At 42.8% G+C, this 19813-nt stretch overlaps 1 protein-coding gene across 6 annotated transcripts in view; it reads left to right on the forward strand.

Annotated features, from left to right (window-relative positions):
* Window positions 1-19813, forward strand: part of Ccpg1 (cell cycle progression 1) — a 34069-nt gene that overhangs the window by 5359 nt on the left and 8897 nt on the right. For 2 of the 6 annotated variants that reach the window (XM_013116080.3, XM_013116081.3), the window contains exons 2-7: window positions 6351-6419; window positions 9467-9587; window positions 9903-9979; window positions 12030-12228; window positions 15582-15677; window positions 17147-17398. In XM_013116080.3, the coding sequence (XP_012971534.1) occupies window positions 6360-6419; window positions 9467-9587; window positions 9903-9979; window positions 12030-12228; window positions 15582-15677; window positions 17147-17398 (805 nt within the window). In that variant the 5' untranslated portion in view covers window positions 6351-6359. Of the gene's footprint in view, window positions 1-4386; window positions 4565-6335; window positions 6420-9466; window positions 9588-9902; window positions 9980-12029; window positions 12229-15581; window positions 15678-17146; window positions 17399-19813 lie in introns of those variants that run through there. The other 4 variants (XM_021229380.2, XM_021229379.2, XM_013116082.3 and 1 more) reach the window with 4 other exon arrangements.

Consider the following 19813-nt stretch of genomic DNA (forward strand, 5'->3'; position numbering starts at 1 on the left):
GCTTTGTGTAGCTCAGGTTAGCTTCCAGCTGCTCTACATAGACGAGACTGCCCTTAAACTTTTTAAAAAAGGGTTCTTTAACACACACACACACACACACACACACACACACACACACACACACACACAGGCTGTATTTTATATGCATTGGTGTTTTGCCTGCATGTGTGTCTGTGTGAGGGTGTCAGATCCCTTGGAACTGGAGTTACAGTAGTGAGCTTCCATATGGATGCTGAGAATTAAACTGAGATCCTCTGGAAGAACAGCCAGTGCTCTTAACCACGGAGCCATCTCTCCAGCCCCAAAGACGGTTTCTACTCTGTAGCCAGGCTGACCTGGAGCTCATGGGTGATCGTACTGCCCCCATGCTTTCCTGAGTGCTGGTCTTATAGTGTGCCCTCCATGCTTGCCTTGCATTATTTTTAGTGACAGTGTTTTCCTACTTATTTCAGCAAGGACAGAGTGAGTCTGCTTATTGCAGAGAAGTGTCTTTGTACTCACTGACAGGAGTGATATAACCAGAGACTACAGAGGACCTTATATCCTGTACTGTGTTTACTCAATTCACTAGAACTCCAGTAGTTGACATTTTAAGGTAGCATGTTAATTTCCTTGACATGTTGATTTCTTTAACTTTTCAAGGAGAAACTGCTCTTCTAGGAGATGATGGATTTGTGCCTATCTTTCACTGTGCTTAAAACTGGTTTTATTGTTTTTAGACAGATTGTCACCATGTAACTCCTGCCTAGAACTTGCCACATAAACCAGCCTGGCCTCAACAATTCAGTGGTTCACCTGCTTGCTGGGATTAAGGGCACACACTACTACCCCACACCTTTAATTGTGTTGTATATGTGTCGTATTTACTTGCTGTGAAGAGACACTATAACCACCACAACTTAAAACCAGAAGAGATAATTGGTGCCCACAGTGCCAGAGGATTAGAGTCCATGAGCATCATCGTGGGGAGCGTGGCATCAAGCAAGCAGGCACCGTGCTGGAGAAGTAGCTGCGAGTTTACATCTAGGCAGAAAGAACAAGCACTAACTGGGAATGGTTCCACCAACTGGGGACCAATATTAAAATATAGTACTTCCAAACCACCACTGTAGTCTGTGGCTATGTGCTTGGGAGTGCAGACATCCTTGGAGGCTAGAGGAGGTGAATTCCTGTGAAGCTGGAGTTGCAGTGTGGTCTCTTAACCAATGAGCCATCTTTCCTTACCAGCCCCTTTTGTTACAGCCTAGGCTAGCCTTAGCCAACATGTAGCCTTAATTGTCTTGGAACTCATTTTCTCTCCCCTCCCTCCCTCCCTCCCTCCCTCCCTCCCTCCCTCCCTCCCTCCCTCCCTCCCTTTCTCCCTTCCACCCTCCCTCCCTACTACTGGGCTGTACCTCAGTTCTATTAACTGCTTGCCTAGCATGTATAAAGAAGGCCTTAGTTAACTCCCAGACTATGAGTGTGATGATGAAAACACCCTCCATTTTCTTTATTGTCCCTTCTTTCCTGTTTTTGGGTTTTTGAGTTAGGGTCTCAGGCCACAACTCAAGCTGGTCTCATAATCTCTTCTCCATACTGGTTGAGCAGCAGAGCTGGGTAACAGGCCCAGCCAGTACCATGTTTGGCTGTTTTTTTTTTGTTGTTGTTTTTTGTTTGTTTGTTTGGTTTGATTTTCTGAGACAGGATTTCTCTGTGTAGCCCTGGCTGTCCTGAAACTCACTCTGTAGGCTGGACTGGCCTTGGACTCACAGAGATTTGTCTACCTCTGCCTAATAAGTGCTGGAACTAAGGGTGTGTGCCAAGCATTGAATGTTTCAAAGTAAGGAAGACTAGGTTCTGCTGTGCTATTAGGCTGGCCTTGAGTCTAGGCTCAAACACTGGATGGGAATATAACATACATGCCATTATATCCTTTTTTTTTCTCAGTAATATAATTAAGCCAATTCAGTTTTACTCAATCTGCTTTCAAACCCATGCAGTAATTGTATCAAATAAATTAAGAAAATGAAATGCAGCTGGGCATTGGTGGCACACGCCTTTAATCCCAGCACTTGGGAGGCAGAGGCAGACAGATCTTTGTGAGTTCGAGGCCAGCCTGGTCTACAGAGCAAGTTCCAGGACAGCCTCCAAAACAATACAGAGAAACTGTCTCGAAAAACAAACAAACAAAAAAAGTGAAATGTCCAGCTGGGACTGGTGACATGTCATGTTATCCCAGTACTTGGGAAATGAAGAAAGGGAGAATTTGAGGTTGAGGTCTGCCTGGGTTATAGAGCAAGGCTCTGTCTCCAAGATAAAACAGACACAAAAGATGGAGAGAACTCAGTCAGGAAAATATTTGTCAGGCAAGCATGAGGACTTAAGTTCAATGTCTAGAACTCATTTCACTAGAAAGTGGCATAGTAGCACATGTTTATTGAAGGGACCATACCCTCACCCAGCCCCCTGCTTTGGCAGCCATGACAGGCTGCAGAAAATACTCAGCAAGATGTGGGCGTCTGACTCAGTAATGTGCTGAGCTTCTTGACCTTGCCTGATCTACTAGTCACTTGGAGGGCCAGAAACCCTCCTTGTGGCAAGGAACCAGTCAGAAGTTAGCTGGTGGACTCTGGATGTGTCATGCAAGCCTGGAAGTGCACCAGTCCTGAGACTGTTGGGTACCCCTAGACACTCCCCTTGTTCTACCCAATAAATTCCCTGCCTGGCGACTCCTTCAGGTTCTTCCCATCCCATCCATGTTGGACAGAGGGAGGGACCAAGTTAATATAGTTAACTCATTAAACAATAAAAGACTCTTTGCTTTTGCATTGGAATGGCTCTCTTGGTGATTTTGGGGTTGAGAGTTTGGGCACAATATTACCACTCTAGACAACTTGGCACAATTGAGGTCAGTTTTTTTTTTTTTTTTTTTTTTTTACCATTTGAGATAGAATCTCACTATGTAGCCCTGGCTATCCTGAAACTCACTCTTGTAGATCAGGCTGTGATTAAAGGTGTTCATGACTATCCCTTCCTAAGAGAGACTCTGTCCTAAAAAAACAGGGAATGATGTTCATTACTTTCCTGGCATCTGTATGTGTGTGTAGGAACACATCCAGACATGTGTACCCATGAATATCATAAGCACAAAGAATACCTATAATTAACACAGCTATCGAGGATCACAAATTCTAGGCTACCTTAGTTTATATAGTAAGTTCTAGGCCATTAATGTCTGTATAGTGAGACTTCTCTCAAACCACCTCCCACCAAAAAATTTGTTTTGAGTACCCAAACTAAATTGGATTGAACCATGCGCCAGGTGCATTTGAAGCAGTTGTTCTACCACTAAATCACATTATACTCTCTAAACCCTATTTATGTTAGCCTGTAAAGCAATATATGAAATTAAAAAATAATTTATTTAAATTTATTTATGTGCATTGGTGTGAAGGTGTCAGATTCCCTGGAACTGGAGTTACAGACAGTTATGAACTGCCATGTGGGTGCTGGGAATTGAACTAGGGTCCTCTAGAAGATCAGTCAGTGCTTTTGACTGCTGAGCTAACTCTCCAGCCCAGCAATATATGGAAATTTTAAAGAGGAGGAGCTAGGGGGCTGGAGAGATGGCTCAGTGGTTAAGAACACTGGCTGCTCTTGCAGAGGACCAAGTTTTAATTCCTGGCACCCACATGGCAGCTCACAATCACCTGTACCTTCATTTCCAGGGGGTCTGATGCCCTCTTCTGACCTCCATGCACCAGCCACACATGTAGCAAACAGATTTACATGCAGGCAGAACAATCATATACACACCAAAAATAAATAAATAACTTTTTTTGTTTTTGTTTTTTTCGAGACAGGGTTTCTCTATTGTTTTGGAGGCTGTCCTGGAACTCCACCTGCCTCTGCCTCTCGAGTGCTGGGATTAAAGGCGTACCCAATGCATGGCAAATAACATTTTTTTAAAAAGAGGAGGCACTTGGATTGCTCAGTGGTTGAGAACTCTTGTTGCTAATGGAGAGGACCCAGGTTTGATTCCCAGTGCCCACATGGTGGTTTATAACCATTTGTAACTCAGTTCTAGGAGATCCAACCTCCATGGACACCAAGCCTGCATGTGAGACATATACATATGTGCAGGCAAGACACACACACACACACACACACACACACACACACACACACACACACACACACACACACTCTTAAAGAGAATTTTCAGAAGGAAAAAGAAACCTCACAAAACTACTCAGGCTGATCTTGAACTTAAACTTATAGCTCAGTCTGGCCTTAAACGTCCTGCTCCTCCCACAGCTTCCTGGATAGCTGGAGCTAAAAACCTGTGCTTCGAGTCAGAGTCTGGGCAGTGAAGCAGGTGGGATCTTCGTGGACGGCCCAGCAGCACTTGGCTTTTACCTACCTCAGCCTGTGGGCTGCTTGGAATCACAGAACTGTGAGATAACAGTGCCCGCATTCTTTTCCCTCATGTCTAATTCTACAAGATAAGGAAATGGAAACCCTGCCTTCTATATAGTAAAATGTAGCTTCTTAGGAACGATGTGCTGGGATACCATCATACCAGGTAACTGTTGTAGTTAATGAGGAAAGTTTAGCCTTGTGTTACTCTTTTTATTTCTTTTTCCAGACTGGGTCTCAGTGTGTTGCTCTTGTTCTCCTGGAAATCACTCTGTAGACCAGGCTGACCTGGAAGTCAGAGATCTGCCTGTCTCTGCCTTTTTGAGTGCTGGGGTTAAAGGTGTGGGTCACTATCACCTGGCTAGCACAAGACAGTTCTTAATGAAGGATAATGCTTAGAAGGAATGTCTCCTACCCTTGAAGCTCTCAGAAAACCAGCAGAATTTATGGAGGCTGATGGTTAAGGAAGCCTGTCTGCCTCCCACCCTTCTGTCTTCCCTCTTTCTTCCCCTCCCTCCCCCTTTTGGAGTACCTTACTGTCTATCCTAGGCTGACTTACAGTTGGTAGGCTTCCCACCTCAGCTTTCCTAGTGCTGCCTCCTGGGATTTAAGAGTGCCACGCCTGGCTGTCCAGGAGTCTTGGGAAGGTCATTGCAAACTAGCTATTCCTGGAGCAGAACAGAGGGCGGGGCAACTTCTGACTCGGAAAGGAGTGTCTTGTATACCACGTTGGCCTGGAGCGTACTGTGTAGCCAAGAGTGACCTTGAACATCTGGTGTTCTGTCTCCACCTCAAGTGCTAGGCTTACAGGTGGAGGCCAGCTTGCTTAGTTCACACGGTGCTGGAAATCAACTCCAGCTAGATATGCTTCTAGCTGAGCTGTATCCTAGCCCCTAGATGCAGCTTTGTTGGAACCACAGTCTTCAGGTTGGATCTGACACTTTCCCTGTAGTGCCAGAAGCTAGTTAGTGGATTGGATTCTCAAAGTATGGCATGGTGGTGCAAGCCAGTAATTCTAGCATTCTGGAGACAGAAGTAGGGGAATTGAGAGTTTAAGACTAGCCTGTGCTAATTAGAGTAGGGTGAAAGTATGAAAGCTTGTTCCTAACTAGCTCTTAAAACTTACAGTAACCTGTTTATATTAACCTACAGTCTACCATGTGGCTTGTTACCTCTCTATATTATCTGTGTCTCCCTGGTGAATACCCCGTCTCTTCTTCCCAGAGTTCCTATCTCTTATTGGAAGTCCTGCCTATTCTCTCCTAATTAGCCATTAAACCAATCGGAAGGTGCCTTGGCTGAAATACATCTTCACAGTGTACAAAAAGATTATCCCATAACAGATTCCAGGCATTCTTTGCCCTTCAGATCTGACTTCTGTTGATTGCAGCAGCGCAGCTTTGCAAGGTGGCCTTGACTCAGGAGGGGGTTCCCAGGAGCAGTTTTGTTTATTCTTACAAGTGTGGAAAACTTGTGGGGGTTGTCTAGTTTCACTTGGAGGTTTTATGCTGTGTCATGTAGAGCTTTTTTTTTTTTTTTTTTTTTTTTTTTTTGGTTTTCTGAGACAGGGTTTCTCTGTATTGTTTTGGAGGCTGTCCTGGAACTCAGCCTGTAGACGAGGCTGGCCTCAAACTCAAGAGATCTGCCTGCCTCTGCTTCCTCAGTGCTGGGATTAAAGGCATGTGCCACCAACACCAGGCGTCATGCAGAGCTTTTACAGACATTAAAAAAATGTCCCAGGCTGGAGAGATGGCTCAGAGGTTTAGAGCACTGGCTGCTCTTCCAGAGGTCCTGAGTTCAATTCCAGAAACCACAATCATCTATAATGAGATCTGGTGCCCTCTTCTGGCGTGCAGGCAGACCACTGTACACGTAATAAATAAATAATAAATAAATCTTAAATAAAAATAAAAAATTCGTCACATGTTTTACTAAAGTTCTTGTATTTATAGACTTGAAAAATGTCTGAAAATTCCAGCGACAGTGATTCATCATGTGGTTGGACTGTCATCAATCATGAGGTATGTTCTCTGATACATTGTTAGCAGTGACAGAACTACTTTATGGAGGTCAGTGTTTTTTACATGTAAGCCATGGGTTCCTCTGTGTATAGTTTGGGTGTTTTCCCAAGCATATTAAACTTGGCTGCTAAAATACCATTCATTGAGCTACTTACAGCCCTAGTATTTCTCAACAATAACAAAACCTTTGAGATGGGGCTTTAAGAAGTTGTCCTAGGTGACTTTGGAATCTGTACGGGGCTCAGGCTGATCATCATGAACTTGGGATCTGTCTGTCAGCCTCAAGAGCCTGGGATGAAAGGCCTGTGCCAGCACACCGAGGGTTTGAGGTATTTTTTGTTTGGTTGTTTTTTGTTTTGGTGGTTTTGAGAAATTAGTCTCACTGTGTAGCTTTGGATGGCCAGGATTCTAGATGTGTGCTAGTATGGCTGGCTTTTGTTTCATCTTTAAAAAAGTCTCGCTCTGTCATGTAGGCTGGCCTGAAACTCAAGGCGGCCTTTCTGCGTCCCAGGTGGATTAAAGGCATGAACCATATCCAGTCTCTCTCTAAATGTGAATTTCAGGATTTACTAAGAAAAAGTATATATGTATATATTTAGATTTACATGTGTGGAGGACAACAGTTGTTCATAATCAAGAGGGACAGCTTCCCTAGAGAGTAGCATCTAGGATTTTGGATACCCTGCTGAACACTGCAGTCCAGCATTTTCTGCATTATTCCAAGCGATGTTCCTTTACTTTTTGTTTGTTTGTTTGTTTGTTTTTCAATACAAACGTTTCTCTGAGTAGTCCTAGCTGTTCTGGAACTCACTTTGTAGACCAGGCTGGCCTCGAACATCACACTCCTGGTACCAGTTTCTTAGGATTTCTTTTGCTGTAAAGAGACACTGACCACGGCAACTCTTATAAAGGAAAACATTTAATTGGGCTGACTTACAGTTTTAGAGGTTTAGTCTATTATTGTCATGGTGGGAAGCATGGCAGTGTGCAGGCAGACATGGTGCTGGAGATGGAGCTGAGAGTCCTACATCTTGATCGGCTGGCAGCAGAAGGAATCTGTGTGCTGGTCATAGCTTGAGCATTTGAGTCCTCAAAGCCCTTCCCCACAGTGACACTTCCTTCAACAAGGCCACACCTACTCCAACATCTCCTAATTGTGCTACTCCCTATGTTCCAAGCTTTCATGGGGGCTAAGACCTATGCAAACCACCATATTCTACTCCCTGACCCCATAGGCTTGTAACCATAATGCAAAATGCATTCAGTCCATGTTTAAAAGTCCAAAGAAGGGGGGCTGGAGAGATGGCTCAGCGATTGGGAGCATGACTTCTCTTCCAGAGGTCCCAGGTTCAATTCTCAGCACCCACATGGCAACTCACAGCTGTCTGTGACTCCAGTTCCAAGGGACCTGACTCCCATGGCAAACATGAATGCATATTAAAAAAAAATCCAAAGAGATGCCCCTGCCTTCCATATGCTGGGATTAAAGGCATGTGTTACCACTGAGGACTTCCCTTAACTTTGAGGTGTTGGCTTTATTATTTGTCAGGCTCTGTTCTTTACAACTACATTCTTATATAAATTCTAAGACCTTTGCAGTACATTCTTTTTATTCTCTTTTTTGGGGGGGAAGGAGGGCAGATTATTGTGTAATTTAGGATAGCCTCTAAATTACCACACAGCCCAGGCTTGACCTCCAACTTCTGATCCTCCTGCCTTGATTTCTAAGCACTGGAATTAGAGTACCCAGTTGTCAGTGTCCTCTTTTTTTTTTTTAATGTGTGGTATTTTGCCTGCATGTATGTATGTCTTTGTACCATGTATGTACAGTGCCCTTGGAGGCCAGGAGATGATGTCAGTTTCTCTGGGACTGGAAATACAGAAATTCGAGCCACCATGTAGAAGCTGGGAACTGAACCTGGGTCTCTGGAAGAGCGGCCAGTGTGCTAAACTGCTGAGCTATCTCTCCAGCCCCATCAGCCTTTATTTTGTGTTACTGTTTTTGAAGACAGGTTCTAGTTGTGGCTGATGTGAAGCTAACAGCGTAGTCAAGGCTGCATTGACTGTGGTCACAAAGCCAGTTTTGTAATGAGAAATGATGCGCATACAGTGAATTGTGTAACTAGAATGTTACAAGCATTGATTTGTTTATACTGGTGATTGTTTTCAGTATAGAAGTCATAAGAACAGAAACCATAGATAGCATCAGTCCAGTCTCACTTTTTCAGACTTGAGTAGTCTCATCAAGTTTGAGTGTAAAGTATCTGTACAATGGGTCTGGAGAGATGGCTCAGGAGTTAACAGTACTTGTGGTTCTGTTTGTTTTTAGGATTTTATGCCCTCTCTTCTATAAATCCTTCTAAGTCCTTCTCTTGCTTGCTAAGGTCTCTTGGACATATTTTATCTTTCTTTTCATTACTCTGATTTAGTCCAAACCTCCATCCCATGCAGTCTGCACACTGGATCTAACCTACCTGAGCCTCCATTTTGCTGCCAGTGCAGATATCCTTTAAAATTTTTTTATTCATATATATTTGTGCAGACCATGTGCATACAGTGCCTGAGAATGCTAGAACAGGGTGTTGGTTCTCCTGGGGCTGGAGTTGCAATTGTGAGCCACTCTGTGGGTTCTGGGTAGCAAACCTGGGTCATCTGGAAGAACAGCAGGTACTCTTAATTCCCGAGACATCTCTCCAGACCCATAGTACAGATACTTGGCTTTTAGTCTCTGAGCCATCTCTCTAGAACCATGGGAAGATTTTCTGTCCAAGTAGCTTTATTCAAAAGACAAATCCAACAGACAACTTTTAATTTGTTACCAAATGTAAAAATTAACCTTCTGTTATGTTCTTTCTGTTTGTATTTACCTGACATGGTCTTGAAGCTTATGACTCCATTCTGCAGTTTCCCTCCGGCAGGCCTGTATGAACTGAGTTGAACAAAACCAATCAGGATAGGTGATGTTTATAGTGTGGTAGCATTAGAGACTTTCTTTATATCATCAAATCAATCCAACACCTAAATTAATAGTTACCACTCTCCCCTAGGGTTCTGATGTAGAGATCATGAATTCTGCCACAGCCAGTGACAGCTGTGAACTGACTCTAGAATGTTCCTCATTAGAGCAAGAGGAACTGCAAGTTCTTCATGTGGGGCCTGGAGGTAGTGGTAAGTTAAGTTCCCATTTCTTTTCCTGGGACTGAGGGTGTATCATCCTTGATTGCCATTGGAATGGTCTTATCCTAGAATGTTCATTGGGCTTGTGGGAAGCCTGAAACCTGTCAGCAGGTATCAGTATCAGAATAGTTAGAAGGCTGCTGATACCTGAGAGTCATTAATGAGTTACATTCTTGTGTGAAATTGTCCCCTCACACTTTTAGTAATTGAAATCTGTTGACAAGAGCAGAGTGATTAATGATATGTAGGCCACACAAGTAAAGTGTTTTCAAAGAAATAACGCTATTGATCTTGGTTTTATACCAGAAAGCAGTGCAAACAGCATGTCATTGGTGGAAGAGACTAGGTTGTCATCAGTGGAAGAAACCAAGTCGGCAGTTGAGGTAAACTTTTATTTTGTTCTGTGGATGTTTGATAAGTACTGTTCTCCTGTTTATGGCTAAGTATTCTGTTGCTACCTAAATTACAAGAAAATTTAGTGGAAAAAAATCAGTCAGTTTTAAGGTTAAAGTTAACTTCTGCTGGGTTTCAGAATAGGACAATAAATAAGCAAGTATGTTCCCTAGGTTACTCTCACAGACCCAATTGTGACTGTTCTGGTTCTTTTTTTTTTTTTTTTTTTTTTTTTTTTTTTTGGTTTTTCAAGACAGGGTTTCTTTGTGTAGCTTTGGAGCCTGTCCTAGAACTTGCTCTGTAGACCAGCCTGTCCTTGAGCTCACAGAGATCTGCCTGCCTCTGCCTCCTGAGTGCTGGGATTAAGGGTGGGCACTACCACCACCCAACTAAAGAACTATTCTTTTAATCTATATTGTGATTGTTTTTGGAAATTGATTTCATTCTTGAATTACATATTCAGATTTTACTGAGTGAATATCTTAAAATGAAAGTTAACTTTTAACATTTCATAACAAGTTAAATATTGTCTTAAAAATTGGAGTTGTCTTTGTTTGTTTGTTTGTTTTTATTTTTCGAGACAGGGTTTCTCTGTAGCTTTGGAGGCTGTCCTGGAACTAGCTCTTGTAGACCAGGCTGGTCTCGAACTCACAGAGATCTGCCTGCCTCTGCCTCTCGAGTGCTGGGATTAAAGTCGAGCACCACTACCGCCTGGCTGGAGTTGTCTTTTGAATAAAGCCACTTGGCTAGATAATCTTTCTCTAGTATTTTAGTTCTTTGGTGCTGAGATTGGGTGACATAAAAAAAAAAATTCCTTTCTGGAAGGGCCTGAAGAGAGATGGCTTAGTGGTTAAGAGTGTCTGTTATTTAATCATGAGGACTTGGGTTCAGATTTCACCACACATGGAATAAATAAACTGGGTGTCCCACAAACACATCTGATGCCCTCTTGTGGTCTGTGTGCACACATAGACATGTGCATACACTTAAGCAGATACACACCCTCTCCACATGTAAATAAATAAATCTTTAGCGTTGAGATCCTTCAGCAGTCGGAAGGAACTTGCTGTCAAGTCTTACCTGAGTTCAGTTCCCAGGACTCACATGGTGGGCGAGAATTAACTCTGGCAAGATGTTCTCTGACTGCCACATGCCTGGCCCCCAAGGAAAAGTTATTAAAAACAATTTGATTTTGGAGGCTGGAAAGTCCAAGATGAAGGTGCTAATAACTGGCTTTGTGTGTGATGATTGCTTCTTGCTTTAGGATGGTACCTTTTGCCACATTCTCTATAGGGAACAAATGCCATGTTTTTGGATGACTGGAAGGGAATGGCCAGATGACAGACACCGTGCTTTGTGCTCTTCAAACAGCATTTTCCTCATCTCCTCAGAGCTGCTCAGATTTTAATTGTTTTTGTTTTGTTTTGGAGGCAGGGTCTTTCTATGTAGCCTGGCTGGCCTGGAACTCAGTTATGTAGAACAGGGTGGCCTCCAACTCACAGAGCTCCACTTACTTGCCTGGGTTTAAAGGTGTGCACCAGCCTAAGTTGTAATGAATTAGAGGGCGTATTCAGACTCTAGTGCATGGCATAGCTGTTGAACTGGACAAGTTTAAACAGTCTGTCACTTGCTCCATGGTTGTAGCATAGAGCCTATGAAGAACTTGTGAAGTGAGGGAATTGTTGGGGTCCTGTGGTTATGGAAGGAGCTGAAAAGTCTCTTCAACTTTTGACACTCAGTGGGTGGAGACAGGAGTCTCATCTAATTCTTAGCATTATGGATGGCTTTCAGGTCCCAAACTAAAATGGGTTTGCATAATATTTCACTGTTGGATAGAAATCATTTCTTTAAGGGCTAGGGGAGGTGTTCAGGGGTAGACTGAAGCATAGTGTGTGCAAGGCCCTGGGCTCCATCCCCAGCATTGAAAAGCAAAGGGAAGGGGAGAAGGATCAAAAACTAGGTGCCTTATATTTTGAACTCACAAGAAAATTTAAGATTCAAAATTGCTGATCTTACTGCCCATAAAATCTGGTTCCTTAGGTGGAGGAGGCAACTTCCCCTGAAGACAATGCATATTTCGGAACTACTAGTGATGATTCTGATATTGTTACACTTGAACCACCTAAGCTGGAAGAAATGGGGAACCAGGAAGTTATTATAAAAGAAGCGCCCAGCTCCGAAGACTTTAACATGGGTTCTTCCTCCAGTAGCCAGTACACCTTCTGCCAGCCAGAATCCGGTAGGAGCTGTTGCTGCAGCAAACTTCTGAGATATGATTTAATGACTTGTTTTCTAGCTCCAGCTCTCAAAATTATTTCTCTGAAATGCAAGAGAACTCTTGGTAAAGCTTTTTCTTTCTTTCTTTTTTTTCTTCGAGACAGGGTTTCTCTGTGTAGCTTTGGAGTGTATCCTGGCACTTACTCTGTGGCCCAGGTTGGCCTCAGACTCACAGAGATCCACCTGCCTCTGCCTCCCGAGTGCTGGGATTAAAGGCGTGTGCCTCCAATGCCCGGTAAAGTTTGTTACAGTGTCTGCCTGGCCTTAATGGCTCAGTGTTCTTTCTTTGATACGTTACTGTGGGAGGGGGTGGACAGGGGAATTGTACCCAGATGCTACACATTCTAGGTAAACTCAAGTCCTCAAAAGATGCATTTGGCTTTTGATATTTGATTGAATGAGGGAAGGAGGGAGGCAGAGAGAGAGAGAGAGAGAGAGAGATAGAATAGATAGAAAGAAAGGAAGAAAGAAAGAAAAAGAAAAAAGAAAGGTCTAGCTCTGTAACTCTGGCTGTTTTTATACTCACTGTATAGCTCAGGCTGGTCTCAGTTTTGGCAGCAATTGTTCTACAGGCATGTGCTACAATTCCCAGCTTCCACAATTCTTTTTTTTTGTTTTGTTTTTGTTTTTGTTTTTTGTTTTTGTTTTTTTTGTTTTTTTTTCAAGACAGGGTTTCTCTGCATAGCCCTGGTTGCCTTGGAACTCACTGTAAACCAGGATGGCCTCAAATTCAGATCTATTTGCCTCTGCCTCCCCATTTTTTTTTTATTGATTATGTAATAGTGTTCTGCCTACATGCCAGAAGAGGGCACCAGATCTCATTACAGATGGTTGTGAGTCACCTTGTGGGTGCTGGAAATTGAACTCAGGACCTCTAGAAGAACAGCTGGTGCTCTTAACCTCTGAGCCATCTCTCCAGCCCCTACTTCCACAATTCTTTTTTTTTTTTAATTATTTATGTGCACTGTGTTTTTGCCTGCATGTATGTTTGTATGAGGGTGTTGGATACCCTGGAACTAGAGTTATAGACGGTTGTGAGCTGTCATGTGGGTGCTGGGGATTGAACCGAGGTCCTCTGGAAGAGCAGACAGTGCTCTTAGCCACTGAGCTATCTTTCCAGCCCCATACTTCCACAATTCATAACCTTATTAACTTCAGTTTTCTGAATATGTAGTATCTTTCAGTGTGACACAAAATGTGTAGACATAAAGTTCCTGGAAAATGTTAAAAGAGAAGCCTGTAATTAACTCAGTTATTAATTTTTTTTGAGACAGGGTTTCTGTGTTTCTTTGGAGGTTGTCCTGGAACTAGCTCTTGTAGAACAGGCTGATCTCAAACTCACAGAGATCCACCTGCTTCTGCCTCCAGAGTGCTGGGATTAAAAGCATGTGCCACCAATGCCCAACATGCAGTTATTAAGTAATCTACAGTGATAATTTAGAATTGCTGTTTTAAACAGTTGCTATTTTGATGAAAAGCCAAGAATATAATCTAGTTCCGATACACTCCTTAATTTTTCCAGTCTTTTAGCACTGTGTACGTTTGGTAGTCAGAATCAAACAATGACATTTCTCATTCCAATTTAAGGTAATATCATGCCACATTGTGTTTCTTGCCTTTTTTGTTGGTTTGTTGTGGGATAGGATCTCACTCTCAAGTCCACCCTGTCTGTCCTGGACCTCACGGTGTACTCTTAGCTAGTCTTGAATTTGTGACAGTCTTCCAGCCTCAGTTGGGATTATGGTACAAAGTAACCACACCCTCTGTCTCCACATAACAATATCTGACACTGTGTGCTGTGAAAATTGTTAGGGAATGGTGATAAAGAGAAGCCTGAGCCAGTGGTGGTGGCACATGCCTTTAATCCCAGTATTTGGGAGGCAGAGGCAGGCGAATGTCTGTGAGTTCAAGGCCAGCCTGGTCCTGGTCGACAGAGTAAGTTCCAGGACAGCCAAGGCTACACATAGAAATTCTATCTGAAAAAACAAAACAAAAACCTGAGCCTAGCAGTGTTGGTGCAAGCTTTTAATCCCAGTACTTGAGAGCAGGGGTAGGTGGATCTTTGAGTTGGAGGATATAGAGTAAGTTTGGTGTATAGCGTAAGTTCCAGGACAGGCTCCAAAGCTGCAGAGAGAAACCTTGTCTCAAAAAAAGAAAAAAACAAAAAACAAAAAACAGAGAGAGTCTGTGTGTGTTCAGAGCATATAATTTTTTTCTGAATACTTTTAATCCATCCTTTGTTGAGCCCAAGACATACATGGCTATGACTATTTACAGGTTAGTCCAGTTGACCTTAGAATTCAGCCAATATCCAGGGGTAAGGGATCTGAGAGGCCTTCCTCCCACTCTCAGAGTTCTCGGGTTCCTCCAGCTCAGCAACGCAGCACTTGATTGGAGTATTTGTTGAATTTTAGAATTCTATCATGTTCACATACTTTCCCTGATTTCTTCCTTTCTTTATTTCTTAATTTCTTTCTTTCTTTTTCTCTTTCTTCCTTCCTTTCTTTCTTTCATTGTTTTCTGCCTCTGGCTTAAGATGCATGGACTCAAGTAGGGTATAGCCTAAGGGCTCCGGTGACAGAACACTCTACATTGTCGATGGGAACTTGCACCTTCTAAGCCCAGGTTTCTGATTTGATTTCCTCTCAAAAGATCTGAGAATGTTTCAGAATTAGTTAACAGAATTATTAAGGTTATTTTCTCCCTTTATGTTCATTTTTGTTGTTTGTTTATTTGAGACACGGTCTCACAGTGTATTTCTGACAGGCCTGGAATTTGCTATGGACCAGGTCAGCCTCAAACTCAGAGGTTGGCTTGTGTCTGTCACTTGAGTGCTGGGATCAAATGTGTGTGCCACCATGCCCAGTTTAAGCATTTTTAAAAACCCATTGTAATCCTTCCCCTCAAAATTGCTTCTATAAAGAAAATGTTTAGAAAAGATAAATCTTGGGCTACAGTGAAAATGCTGTACAGCCAGGAACCATTGGATGATTTAATCTCCTCAGTTACTTAGTTCTGTTCTCTCCCATTCTGTTTTTCCTTACAGCTTTTCAGCTTCATGTTTTTGTATGATTCTAATAGGTACACCGCCTTCCATTGTTTAAAAAAACTAGTGGCTCCCGTTGGCCAGCCTTCTTAGAAGGCAAAGGTGGTAGCTGTAGAGAAGTTCATGTTGTGCATGTTTCTGAAGAGACAGTCATTGGATTGTAATCTCACATAGATAACAGTGTTAACTGATGAAAGCTGTATTTTCAGTTTTTTCCTTTATTAGCTACAATAAAGTTTTATACATTTTTTCCTGTTTGTTCACAAAAGAAAGGTGGTGGGAGAAGCTGTGGAAGATTCCTGAATGCATAAGGGGATGGGATGATCAGCTGAAACTCCGTGTTCCTAGCCAGCTCGCTCTCCAAGGTGGCGTGACTGATGCTGAGGGGCTTCTCAGCTGGGGCTAGTCACATGTACTATTTCGAGGCTGAGTGCTTGATCCTAGAGCTCCCATAAACAGGCTGGCTGAGCTTACTGCATGCCTTCGCATCCCTTGCTGCTTGGATTGTGGGCCCAGATAGTACCACTGTTACATGTATGAGTTTAAGATGCAAGCATTAGGTAGTTAATCCCTTAATAGCTATAGGGTGGGTTGTTCATATATGTTAATATATGAAGATGTGGAGACATTTTTAGGACTTTTGGAGAATGTGAGTCTGCCAGAAAGTGACTTTAGTGCCCTAGCTATGATCTGGATGCCTTTATATTAAGTCTTCCTCTCTCTTTTTATCTAAGAAATGTACCTCACAGCCAAGGCAATGTCATCTTGGAAAACCCAGTAATCAATAATAATCAGACCTGTGCTGGGCCTGAGGGTCATGACACAGTGATCCTCTCGGTGGCCCCCCATGTCACTAAGCATTAGGCTATGTGATGGTGTCTCTTTGTTGTCATGTGAACGGGAACTAAATCCTCCACACTTGGTCGTTAGAAAGCATTGCCTGACGTAGACCCAGCTTTCCTGCAGCATGAACAGCCTGTTTTCTGAAAGGCTGGCATTTTTGGTGCATGAGTGTGTGCTGTTTTGGAGCTCAGTGTTAAATTCAAGTCCACTTCTTATGGCCTATAGAGATCAGTACTAAGGGTTCTTGTCAGTCATCTGTGGAAATACAGAGTGGAGCTAAGTGACATGAAAAAGCTGCAGTAGTATTTTCAGGGGAGTGTTCCTGGAGTGGAGTTTTTGTGTGGTTTTCTTTCCCCGGTTTGTCCTCTCCATGAAGCAGTAGCACCAGATTGGGCCTTAGCATCGGGGAGAGCTGTTGTGTCACTTCCTCATGCTGACATATTTACTAGAGGGTGAAATCAACAACCTTCTGGTAAGAGTGGCAGTCGGAGGGAAGGGCTCACCTGACTTCAGGAACCCGTGTTGAACTGTGGTGCTTTGGACCTGCATGGTGGGGTAGGGACCTATTTATTGTACCAGACCAGGAAGTTCTTACATACTTCCTGTCCCTTCACATAGTTGTGAAATTGAAAAGACAGGCTTCTTTTTTTTACTTAACCAGAATGTTTGTTTCTGTGTGTAAGACTGAACTACACTACCAGAATGAGTAACTGTTTTAGATCATAAGGTAAGGAAGAACAGAGCTTTGAGATGAAAGGGAGGAGGAGCCTGTCAGGCACAGGCAGGGGTAACCCCTGTTAGACTACAGTCAGTCTGTGTTTGGTTTGCTGTTGGTAAATGAGCAGTGTGTTCTTGTTTGTTTCTCTTTTTGGCTTTTCATGTTAGAAGCGGGGCATGTAAAGCTAGCATTGATTATTACAAATCATAATTTACTGGGAAGCCTTTTCGGAGAATATTTACCTAAATATCAACATTTTTCTTTTTAAAATAGTTTTCTCATCTCAGCCTAGTGATGAGGAATCCAGTAGCGATGACACCAGCCACGAGCCCAGCCCTGCCCCGAGAAGGCGCCGCAACAGGAAGAAGACTGTTTCAATCTCAGAGTCTGAGGAGCCACCACTTGCCGAGCCAGAAGATGAACCCTCTAAGGAGCCTAGTAAACGCCACTTTAGTGGTGGCCTTAACAAGTGTGTTATCCTGGCTTTGGTGATTGCTGTCAGCATGGGATTTGGACATTTCTATGGTAAGTTCTAGAACACCTTGTGTAGGCACTTGCATGCAGCAGCAAGACAAAGTGCACACAGAAGAAAGGTCAGTGTTGGTTACTGTGGCCTCTCTGTATAGCTAGCTATTTTCCTCAGGTGGGTAGAGGACTGCTGAAGCTTAGGAGTTTGATGTTAGCCTAGGCAACATAGCCAGACCCTGACCCAAGACAAGATCAGGCTGCTCTCCAACCTGTGATCTTCCTACATCAGACTTTCAAGTGTGAGTAAGGACTATTCTTAGCATACATATTTGTGGATTTTTTGTTTTGTTTCCTTGTTTTGGATTTCGAGACAGGGTTTCTCTGTATTGTTTTGGAGGCTGTCTTGGAACTCGCTCTGTAGACCAGGCTTGGTCTCGAACAAACAGAGATCCACCTGCCTCTGCCTCCCAAGTGCTGAGATTAAAGGCGTGTGCCACCAATGCCCGGCTTTGTTTTGTTTTCTAAGTAAGAAGATTGGAAGATTAAAAATCTAAAGTGGGGGAGTTAGGGCTGACGAGATGTCTCAGTGGTTAAGAGCATAGCTAATGACTATTCCAGAAATCCAGGTTCAGTCTCCAGCACTCAACTCACATGGTGGCTGTTTCATAACCATCTATAATCCCAGTTACAAAGAATCACCCACTTCTGATCTTTTAGGGCACTGTGTACACATAGTGCACAGACATACATGCAGGCAAAGCACTCATAAAAAAAATGTGAAGATGGGGGCTGGAGAGATGGCTCAGTGATTAAGAGTACTGGCTGCTCTTCCAGAGGACCTGGGTTCAATTCCTAGCACCCACATGGCACTTCACAACTGTCTGTAACTTCAGTTCCAGGGGACTCAACATCAGTGCAATTAAAACTAAAAACAAAACAGGCAAAACAAAACAAAAAAATCCTGAAGATGGCTGGGCAGCAGTGGTACAGACCTTTAATCCCAGCACTTGGAGGCAGAAGCAGGCAGATCTCTGAATATGAGGCCAGCCTGGTCCACAGAGTGAGTCCAGGACAGGTTACAAAGCTACAGAGAAACCCTGTCTCAGAAAAAAAAAAAAAGAAAGAAAGAAAAAGCCAAGAAACAGAACTGAAGATGCTGGGAGTATTGTTGCATGCTTTTAATCCCAGACATAGGCAGAGGATTTTGAGTTAGAGGCCAGTGTGATTCACAAGTTCCATTCCAGGCTAGCCAGCTATTTAGACCCTGTCTAAAATAAAATAAAAATCTGAAGTTGGATGTAGTATATATGGTAATCATGTAGGAGACCTATGCATGAGAGTCTCAATTTAAGAAGACCTTGGGCTCATGGTAAACTGAATCTTGGGGCAGATTGTTATAATTTGTTGCATAGTATTTAAATTCCAGTTACTTTGTGGTAGGCAGGGTGTACTTTACCTCTATAATCCCAGTCCTTGAGAGACTGATGAGGCAAGAGAGTTGCCAAGAGTTCCAGAACAGCATTGAATAGCGTGTGATACTATCTCAAAAAAGAAAAGTAGAAAACATTGCATTTGAAATGTTCAGTAATTAGTACTTATTCTTTCTACTTTGAGGAGCCTTCTTTTGTTAGTATTTGTTGTACAAATCTTTATACAGCTGGTCTATAATAAACTATTTTGTTAGGGAAATGATTTCTAAATAGTGCATGTATATGAGTATCTTTTTCTAGACACTCAGCATGAATTATAGCTTTAATTCCTCATTCTAAACAAGTCATACAGATGTTGGCAAACTGTCATTGCATAGCCCTTCCACAGTAAATCCTAGATATTCCTTGAGGTTGGATGCAGTAGTCGTTCTGTGACATCCATTGCTGCCTTCCTGTTTCTATGAGTTTGAGGCCAACCTGATCCGCAGATGGAGTTCCAGGCAGTCAAGACTACACAAAAAAACCCTGCTTGAAAAACCAAAAGAAAGAAAGAAAAAAAAACTCATTGATGATTCTTTTTAAGTCCTATAATTTTTTGGGAATCTTTAACCACTGTATGTACTATGGCATATGTCAGAAGGCATCTCCAGAGTTTTCTTTTATCCTTTATGTGGGTTCTGGGAATTGAACTCAGGTCTCTGGGCTTATGCTACAACCATCCTTCCCTGACATCTTGCCAGCACAAGGTCTGCATTTGTACAGATTGAGAACTAAGCATTCCCATTCTGTTCTTTGGACGTTGCAGGCTAGTTCAGTTTATTTATTTATTTTTTGTTTTGTTTTGATGCAGGGTATTACTACATAACCCAGGCTGAGCTCTGACTCGTGGTCTCAGATACCTGAGTCCTGGGATTACAGATCTTTACTGCCACATCTGCCTAGTGGAGTATAGTGTACTTCAGAAATAAATGTCTCACATCTCATCAAGTTCACAGCTCTTTTTGTTGTTGTTGTCTGAGACAAGTTCTCTCTAGCTAGCCCC

Source organism: Mesocricetus auratus, unplaced genomic scaffold (genome assembly GCF_017639785.1).
Source record: "Mesocricetus auratus isolate SY011 unplaced genomic scaffold, BCM_Maur_2.0 Super-Scaffold_100691, whole genome shotgun sequence".
NCBI lineage: Eukaryota > Metazoa > Chordata > Mammalia > Rodentia > Cricetidae > Mesocricetus > Mesocricetus auratus.